General features: G+C 49.2%; 2 protein-coding genes across 2 annotated transcripts; both read left to right on the top strand.

Annotated features, from left to right (window-relative positions):
* Positions 1 to 3,344: 3,344 nt before the first annotated feature.
* On the top strand, positions 3,345 to 5,083 carry EDB91DRAFT_1259258 (uncharacterized protein; the record flags this gene model as incomplete). The annotated part of the gene is made up of 2 exons (XM_041324374.1): positions 3,345 to 3,840; positions 3,888 to 5,083. The coding sequence occupies 2 exons, from the start codon at positions 3,345 to 3,347 to the stop codon at positions 5,081 to 5,083; spliced, it is 1,692 nt and encodes a 563-aa protein (XP_041168310.1).
* A 1,922-nt stretch (positions 5,084 to 7,005) lies between these two features.
* On the top strand, positions 7,006 to 7,476 carry EDB91DRAFT_1005039 (uncharacterized protein; the record flags this gene model as incomplete). The annotated part of the gene is made up of 1 exon (XM_041312301.1): positions 7,006 to 7,476. A coding segment is annotated over one exon (471 nt), but the record flags the coding sequence as incomplete, so codon positions are not given.
* Between the last annotated feature and the right edge of the window lie 2,629 nt (positions 7,477 to 10,105).

Below are 10,105 nucleotides of genomic sequence, written 5' to 3'. Positions count from 1 at the left end.
GGAAAAACTTCGTATTTCTTCCTTGGTAGATCCCGTAGTCCAGCAAACCATTGATGCCCTTTCTAATCCCTCCCTACCCCTCCCTATGAAATCGGCACTCTCCGATTGGACCTTTTCCAATGCAATCCTCACCTTCAAAGGTCGAAACTATGTTCTCCCTGGTCCTCTACGGAAGGAACTGATCTCCCTCCATCACGACTCCCCTACTGCCGGTCACCCCAGTCGTTTTAAGACCCAGGAAATCATCTCTTGTGACTACTGGTGGCCCGGCCTTCCCACCTTCGTTCGCAAATATGTCGAAGGTTGTGCTGTTTGCCAACAGAATAAAGTCAACACTCATCCTACAGCACCGCCACTTTGTCCTATTCCCGCCCCCACTTTGTCCCACCCCTTTGCTCAATGCTCCGTTGACCTCATCGTGGACCTTCCTCCATCAAACAGTTTCGATTCTATCATGGTCGTGGTAGACCATGGGCTTACGAAGGGGGTGATGCTCACGCCTTGCAACAAGACGATCGATGCAGAAGGAGTCGCCGACGTATTCTTCAACCGCGTCTATACACGCTTTGGACTCTATGATAAGATCATCTCTGACAGAGGACCTCAATTTGCAGCTAAGTTCGCGCAAGAACTAGGACGACTCCTCGGATATAAAATCGCACTCTCTACCGCCTTCCACCCTCAAACAGATGGAGAAACCGAACGAGTAAACCAAGAATTAGAAGTGTACCTTCGCATCTTCTGTGCGAATGATCAGACCTCATGGTCAGAGAAACTTCCCATGGCAGAATTCGTACACAACTCCCGACATCATTCCGCACGAAACACTTCTCCCTTCTATCTCATGATGGGATATCACCCTCAAGCATTACCATTGGCTACCGAGAAATCGGATCTCCCAGCCGTCGAAGCGAGAATATCAGAACTCCAGAAAGCTCAAGAAGAAGCCCTATCTTCACACAAACTCGCCAGACAAACCATGAGGCAAAGAATCACCCGATCATTCACACCCTTTAAGAAAGGCGACAAGGTTTGGCTAGAAGCAAAGAACCTTCATCTCAATTACCCCAACAGGAAATTAGCACCCAAGAGAGAAGGACCTTTTGTTATCTCAGAAGTCCTCGGACCAGTCACATACCATCTAAAACTCCCGAGCCAATGGCGTGTTCATCCGGTATTCCACACAGCACTTCTTACCCCTTATCGTGAGAACGAAGAACACGGTCCTAATTTCCCATCGCCACCTCCTGATCTAATTGATGGAGAAGAAGAACACGAGGTAGAAGCCATCCTTAGACATAAGGGAACTCTCTCACGAAGACGCTTCCTTGTCAAATGGAAAGGTTACCCATCGGCCAATAATGAATGGTTGTCAGAGTCTGATTTAGCCAACTCTGCTGAAATCCTGAACAGATATAAGCAGGCACATCGACTCATTCCCCTCTCAACTCGAACCATCATCACTAAACCATTCAGACCATGCCCTCTACCGGTGGATGTAACTACATCTCCTCTAGCGATGAGGACATAAATCTTGTTATCACGCACAACAGTGCGCCAAATGTCCCAATTCCTAACCTCAGATTCCCCGTCTTCTCCCCACGTCCTCATTATATGACTATCAGTCAAAGGAACTCTCCTGAACCCCCTCGTCCGACTTCTCCCATACCACCGTCAGGACAATCGTCCCCATATCAAATATTTAACGAACCAGTCATACCCACATTTATCGATACCCCTGCCAGTCCCATCACTATCCGTACCCGTGAGTGTATTGCAAGCTCGTCGACGAGCAGCTCCTTGGAGAGTAAGCGACTGACCCCTACTTGTCCGATCTTGAAGATTGTAGACTTCGTTGTAGGATTATGCTGTCATCCAAGCTCTTCAAAAACCCCATAAAAGACACCATCGACACAGACCCCACTCTTAACGCCCTTTACAACCTCTACCGACTCGGAGATCGTCTCGAGAACACCTTGGAAAGGCACAATGCCGAGTACAGAGAAGACGAGCTCTTCTCTCTCGACTATAGCATATGAGACATCAAAGAGAAGCTTCAACAATTGACGTTGATCCTTATGGAGGAAAGAGGTTTCTTTGAAGCCCTAGATGGACTAGGAGGAACTGAGGACGATCGGTGTCATGGTCTTGAGTGAAAGTCTGGGACTTTCCACGTAAGAAGGGGGTGATGTTACGGCTGTGCTTATCGTGCTTCTTTTTCCCTTGATCCACACTTACTACGCATGTCTCTTATCATGCTATATTTAGTTCGGTATTACTCAGACACCTCATTGCTTACGCATGTGCTTACTGATACATACCTATTATTATGTCACACCCTGTACCCAGTATACTATATAAACCCTGGCTAGGTGACGCTGATTCTTCAGCTTAACCTACGCTGGTTTTCCTCTGAACATCTGACTTGACTCTAAGTTACCTCTTCGGTACTTAGTCTTTACTTGAACTTGGATGTTCTTTAGACTGTTGTCTAGAACGTATCAATAGACCTTTGGTCTTATTGGTTATTGTTTGCCTGCATTATACTTCGGCGTAACACCTTAGGTGATTCATGCTACATCGAAGTTGCTCCCTGTTGCTACTTCGCCCAGTCCAAATACCACATCCCCGCAATTGGTTTCTCATGACACGTAGAAGCTTGCTGGCAGTGGGTCTAGCCACCATTGCGGCTCTCTGCACACTGGTTTAGTGAGTTCATCAACCTGCTTTTGAGTAGGGCGCCAACAACAATTATAGGACTGGTCGGTACAGATGTATAACACATAAACGTATTTGCCATGCATGCATTCCGCTGGAACGAACCCGTCCTGGAGGTAGAAATGCCAGACACGTACCCAGTGAATGAATGCGGAATGTTTTTGTGAAGTTGTAGCTGGGGTTGGTAATTACCTTGGCGTGGGTTTGGTACGTCCAGAATCATTCTGTCTATCTTTCTCCATTTCATCTAGCTGAGCAAGAACAATTGAGATGTATATAAACACATACCTGCATGCTATGTACCCCCTCAACAGCAGCGCCGCAAGCCAACGAGTGAGTACTGTGGGATCGTGCGTATAAGCCTCAGAACTCACTCGTTCGCACTTATGATCTGCCTATACCGTCTTCGCGAACTAGTACGTAGGTTGACTTGTTAGTGTAGTGTAGTGACCGAGGAGCTGGTAGTACAAATATCATCGATTCTGAATAATCGCCTGCATACCTAAATCTCCATCATCTTGACCCAGCGTGAGTCTCCTCGCCTTACTCAAAATTTATAGTCCGAACCAATCAATAAATTTGTAAATGTAAATCAGCGACAACAACGTTCCTAGGTACCAGCAACGATGACCACCGACGAACCAACTAGCACATCCTCCAGCTCATGGCACACCATCCGTCCCTGGACGCCCCACCTCATCCTCTCAGTCCGCGAAATCACTTCAGTATCAGCAACTTTCATCCTTTCTTCCTCACTCTCCCCACCCACCACCACATCTGAACCACCCCCGAACGAAACTGACGCTTCACAAAACACCTCTGAGCAGCCGCCAATAACTTCAGATTTAGATACCGAAGCAGACCCAGAAACACAAGCAGATATAGATATAGAAACAGAAGCCCTAAACGCGCGAGGAATCATATCAGACGCGCTCTCAGCAGGTCTCTCAGTATCTGTCAACGGCTCGCCATGGCAGCGCGTTCTCATACGCCTCCTCGAGCCCGCAGACGAAGCAGTCATCATCATATATGGGCTCATGCCTGGACGCCAGTATGATATCGATCTAGGGCTCGTGCAGGGCGGACAGGCGAGTTGTATAAGGAGGCAGGTCGTCACTGAAGGTTCGTGCTTTTTGATCATCGATGTGTGGGCACTTATTTTGGTGTAGAAGCGGAGAATATCGAGAATGGAAGATTGGACGAAGGGACTAGCACTAGTTTCCTCCTCCGATCTTCATCCTCTTCCTCATCAACATCCTCTTCGTCATTATCCTTGTCATCATCAACAACGACGCAAGACCAAACCCCCATCCACGCACACCCCCAAACACCCCGAACCAGATCGCGATCCACAACCCCCACCCAAGAAGACCGTCTCCCTAACCTCCAATCTACCCTCTCAACCCTCCAATCACGCATCAGCGATCTAACATCTACCCTCAAATCCACGCGCAGAGACTCGCAAAAAGCAGACGCAGCGCTCAAATCCGAGATCGAAGCTCTCAATCGAGCGTCTGAGAAAGCTAGTGCTGCAGAAAGTAAAGCGAGGCAACGCATCAGAGCGCTCGAAGATGCCGTCCGCAGGGCTAGCGAGGGGAAAGACGACGTAGAAAGGACTAGAAACGAACTCGAGGGCGAAGTCCCTTCCTTACGCAAACAAGTCCGCGAAAAAGAGGTAGAATGCGAAGCTCTACGCAAAGAAGCTTCCAAAGCTCGCAGGGAACGCGAGGCCAAGGAGGAAGAGCGGAGAAAACGCGTGGAGGGAGTCAAAACTGAGATCGGGAGCGCTGATCATAGGTTGGAGAGGCTTTGTGCGAGGCAGGAGAAGTTGGAGGGGACGGTGTTGATTGATTTGGAGAAGACGCTCATGGAGATTGAGAAGGAGATACAGGAGGTTGAAGCGCAGGTGGATGTTGGGTACCCTCAACCTATTGGGAGACCCTTGCAGATGCAGCCAATCTCTCCTCAATATCGAAGACACCAACCACGCTCATCGGCATATCGAATCGGGGACGGTGCGCCTCCTGGATTGGGACTCCCAAACCCTTATGCAAGCAGTCATGCATCCAGCTCTGTGTACTCCCATTCTCCGAGTTCATCGCTCTCGCATCCCAAAGTATCTATTTTGTCGCATTCAACGAGTTCTATTCCATCCCATTCGACGAGTTCTGTTCCATCGCATGCTGGTGGCGGTATGCTCCCTACTAGTTCGGCCGCGTCTACTTCGGGGACGTCGACGTTATCGAGTAAGGCCCTACCTTTTGAGCCTGCGCGTGGGTTCAGATCATCGTTCCCGCCGTTGAAACCTCCGCCTGGGATTGCGCCGATTCAGAGGCCTGTTGGGGCCTTTTCGAGGGGGAGTTGACGATGGTGCGTGATGGGTTGTGAGGGTCGGGGCTGTGAATATATCTTAACTTAATGCGGATGGGAGTATATCACTCTAGGCAAACCAATTGAATACTTTATTCGTGATCGCAGGAGGGTGACCTGGATGGGACGGGATCAGGGGCTTCAATTTGCTCGTGATCAGTCCTTCTTCGGTGATACTTGTGCCATCGACAAAGTGAATACTTACTCCGCCTACATCGACTACTGAACAATGCAAGGCACTCAACCATGACTGCGGTAAATTTCTGCTGCCTATCCGACGGAACAAGTGCCCACATGTAGGTGAAACGATTATATTATATATACAACTTAGACGATTCATGCTAGTGTCTGCTACTCGCCCAGTCCAAATGGCACGTCCCCTCGATTGGTTCCTCCATTAATCATCGTAGAAGCTTGCTGGCAGATCCTCTACCCACCACTGCGGCTCACTCCCCAACAGCTTCGAGAGTTCAACAGCCTGCTTCTGAATAGGGCGCCAACGATATTCGTAAGGGTCATCAGTGCAGATGTACAACAAGCAAACGCATCCATCGTGCATACATTCCGCTGGAATTATTAATACCCGTCCTGCAGGTAGAAATGCCAAACCCATACCCAACGAATGAATGCCGAATTTGTGTCTGAAGCTGTAGCTGGGGTTTGACTAGGACTCCGCATTGCTCCAGGCCCTGCCGGGGTGAAGGTCGGGATGTAGTTCTGTGACGTACCGAAGAGCCATCTTACGAACCCATTTCTCGGATACACAGTAACCATACATCTGATGGTGGTTTTGCGGAGGTGGAAAGGTCAAATTGAAACATTGCGGTTTTGTACGTCTAGATTCGCTCTGTTCTATCTTTCTAGGCCGAGCTGAGACGAGCAAGGACGATTGACATGGATTTCAACAAAGAATAGTTGCACATACCTGCATGCTGTGCATAGCTCCCTCGAAATTTTGAAATTGTTGAGACATTTGGATCATCAGATGAGGGGCTTGACTTGTGCCATCCACAGGGTGAATCAGCTTATGTTTGAAGGGTTACAATGTCACGGTGGAGTAGGGGTCCCAAGGGCGCAGCATAGGAGAAGAGAAGCCGAGCGGCTCATTCCGAGGCTTAAGTCAGCAGGGTAGCACAAGTTGTCGGGCTAGTCAGTAACACAGAAGCGCACGCGCCGAGCAAGGCATCTCTCCAGATCACAGCTCGAGTCCGACCACCCTGTCCATTGTGGTAGATAGAGCGAATTCGAACCAACCCACGTTCATCTCAGCATTAACATTTAGCCGCAGTTTTAGTCGCAGTCTTTGTTCTCAACCAGCCAATCAGAGAACGCGGAACCCTCGACTCAGAAACACCAACAACCTTATCACAAGTAAGAGCAGCTTAATTACGTCACATTACGCCCAAAAGGCCAAGCTAGATGGCAGGTGTTCTCAAAACACCTGCATATATTAAAAAAGGGCTGTGTTTCACTCCAACTATTTATGTGGACTTCCATCGGAAACTGATGCCTAGCAGCCTAAGACCCAGAGCACCAACAGGATTTGCGATAACCAACATCCGCTCAAAAACCAACTGGTCAACGGAAACATCCACCACTTCCTCCCCACTTGACACACCAGAATTGTCTTCGCATAACACACCATATCGTTCAGACAGCTCGTCCCTCAGCAGCCTCGAAAATGAAGACCAGAATAACATCCCATTCCCTGAGCTAGACGTCCCAGAATTGGACCTGCAGCTACCTCCACTCGATTTCCAACCACTACCTCGCTACACAAAAATCGAGCCACTCAAGCCTATCCCTGCAGCACCAGACTACGACTTAGCCACATTCTTCGCAATCGCACAAGCCAAGAATGACATGCCTGCAGAGACGCCGCAGATCTTCCACAGTGATGGCCGTGCATCAGAGAACCCAGCAGACTTCTTGAAGTCATTCAACCGTACAATGAGACAGCAGTCCATGACCGTGAGCACCGACGAGCTAGACGTGTTTGGAGATTACCTAGGCACCAGCTCCCAAGCTGAAACATGGTTCAAGAACATCCCAGTCACAAGCAAAACTACATGGACCACATTTGTCACAGTGTTCAAAGCACATTGGCCGCCGATCAAAGTAGTGGAAAAGATGAATGCAGAGTATGAAAAGGAGCTTTTAGATCACACCCTGCAGAGTACAGAAGTTGGGAAGAAGACAATGCTATATGACCAGGAATGCTGGATGCACGTTGCATGGGCAGTGAAGACATTACAACTAGCCACAAATGCGGGAATCGCACAGGGCACATCAATGATCTGGCAAGTGCGCAGCATGTTACCAGACATCATCAAGGACCTACTTAAGGACGAGGAATACAAGGACTGGGCGGAATTCACAAAGGCAGTTACGGAGCTGAAGGGGAATAGTTTGGTAGAGAAACAGGAGCAACATAACTGGCAAGTGCAGGAGCTCAATGCCCTCAGGATAGACCTAGCTCGCATCCGACAATGAGCACCAGTACCCAACCCAGTCAACACACTCCAAATCCAACTCAGCAGAATGTCCGTCAGCACACCAAACCCCCAGACAGCACCCCCAGGCGGTAGTGGATACACGAGAACACCTGCGACCCAGAACCGACAGAATGCACAGCCTATGTACAACCGCCAGCCAACCCCACAACAACCCATTATGATAACAGATGAAACGAGAACGAACATCAAGCTCCTCATCACATCCTTCCCCCACCACCCAGACACCACAGCAGGCCACGCAGCACATGCAGCCCAAATCGTACAATGGAATGCGAAGTGGGGGGAGAACGCATGGGTCACGCATGAAATGGGCTACCAGCCATAACTGTGTACTTCCTCCAGGAGATACAGCACATCTGGAAAGGAAAGAAGCTGCTTGGAGAGCAGTTTTGAGTAGAGTCTTGGGTGCCTTTAATTGCTTCACAACCATGCCAATCTCACTTGTATATGCGTACGGAGACGAGCAGTTTGGAGGAGGAGAACAGAGTGAGGGAAGAGGGGATGGGTCGGTGTAGATAAGGGCATCACACCGACCCCACGAACAGCAGAGACCCATATTAGGACAGAGGTCCTCGCATGCGCGGAGGCACCATGTGAGGACCAGATGATTCAGACGAGCCCCCAGATCCCAAGCGCACCTTTAGTTACACCTGATGCACATGTATCCCCGACGACAAACGAGACCGACGTGGTTGACTTGTACACGGCAGGACATGCATCACTCAATAAGGCGCAAATAGGAACTGGCACTCTTTGATGACGGCGCCATGGTACCCGCAATGTGCTTATCAATATTCAACAAAGTCAAGCACCGGCTACTGTTACGGGAATGCCCGGCTTTCCAACAGTGCACTTGATATGGTCAATCCTGTGTCCGCTTCATGGAGCACCGGGACGATGGAAGACTGAATGAAGGCTGTTCATCCAGAATGACTGACTGAAGGTTCAAAGAAGAAGCTAGAGTCGTATATCACAAGTGAAGATCAAGTTAGAGAAATACATGGTCTAACTACTGGGGTATATATAGGTATCATCCTATGAGTTCAGGGTAGGCTTGGGTAGCCAGAAAGTGTCCCAACTAGGTAAGTGTCTATGTGAGTCATAAGGACTCAGAGATAAGAGTACCGGTTCAATGGTAAAGGTCCAGGGTATGGTACTGGCACAGTGGTAGGTGTCCAAGTCAGATAACGCTATCTGTCATGATAAGCGATAGGATAAACAATAGTCATTACCGGTGTATTGGTAGGGGCGATAAAGGAGAAGCGTGTGGCTTCTATTGATCCCGGTCTAGGTCCAGTCTAGAGTTGTCATGCTCCAACAGCTGTCATGCTGTGCTCTGTAGTTTAGTCACGTGCCGGTGATGTCATCTGTCATGTGTTGTGACGCGGTTGTGACGGCGACATTTGGTGGAGACAATAGGGGTCTGAGAGTCCCTGTAACAGCTACAGAACTTCGGCCCGTCAACGAAACGCCTGCGGATGGCAAACGGAACCATAGTCACCTCAGAAGCGCAATGGTCAGGAGTCATCGAACTCAATGGAGTACGCACCAAAGGACAGTTCGAAGTCTTCAACAGTGGAGGCGGCTGGGCCTTCCTGTTTGGGAAGCCTATGTTACAAGCCTTCAGAGCCATACATGACTACTCGAGCGATTCAATCAAGATAGCAAACGACTCACAGTCGACAATGCTAACGAACCAAGTCGCACACCCACACACTATGCAACAGGTTGAAGACGGGATAAGCTTAACAATGGATATCAAACAACGAGCAATCTTAGCGGGGGGTAAGAATACACCCCCCTTGAGGCAAGTCGCCCCAGACCAACATACATCATTGAAAAGCGAAGCTAACGGAAAAACCCCGACGCACCAACCGATGGGTCAATGGAGACACATGCCTATGAGCGCAGAGCAGCAAGACAAGAAATGCCTTAAGCAAATCTGGAGACGAGTCCGACTCACCAACAGCAGAACAAACCAAGCCGAACCGGAACCAGAAGAATGCATGTCCGCAGCAGCAAACCTGAGCATAGGCGTCATACTGGACGAGAGGCAAACCACCCACAGGAAGAAGTATTCCGGGAATTGCCAGAGTTACGGCAAACGAAAACCAATCTATCTACACCAGACACACATGGCCAGAAACCCTGCACAAGTCGCAAAAATTCTGTCATTGATCACCTTCAGTGAGGACCTCTCACAAGAACATGCATGCAACTAGAAGACTTCATACGGAAACCAGCGAAAAACTTTGCGTATCCTTGAAAGAAATCACTCCAATCCCGGGAGCATATCTCAACCTTAATGTCCCCAAGAACGCAACCTTCAACCTACACACCCACCAACGACCGCTTACCCCAGAACAGTCGAAATTTCTCAGCGCCAGAATAGATGAAATGCTAGGAAGCCAACATGATCGAACGAGCCCCACCGGAACTCATCAAGTGTGCAGCCACAATGGTCATCGCACAAAAAAACTCATGAGGCAATGGGCCTATCG

This window comes from Suillus paluster, assembly GCF_016628075.1.
Source record: "Suillus paluster strain FC165 chromosome Unknown EDB91scaffold_669, whole genome shotgun sequence".
NCBI classification, from domain to species: Eukaryota; Fungi; Basidiomycota; class Agaricomycetes; order Boletales; family Suillaceae; genus Suillus; species Suillus paluster.
Note: the sequence above shows the minus strand (reverse complement) of the source record. Positions and strands in the feature narration are given on the sequence as shown.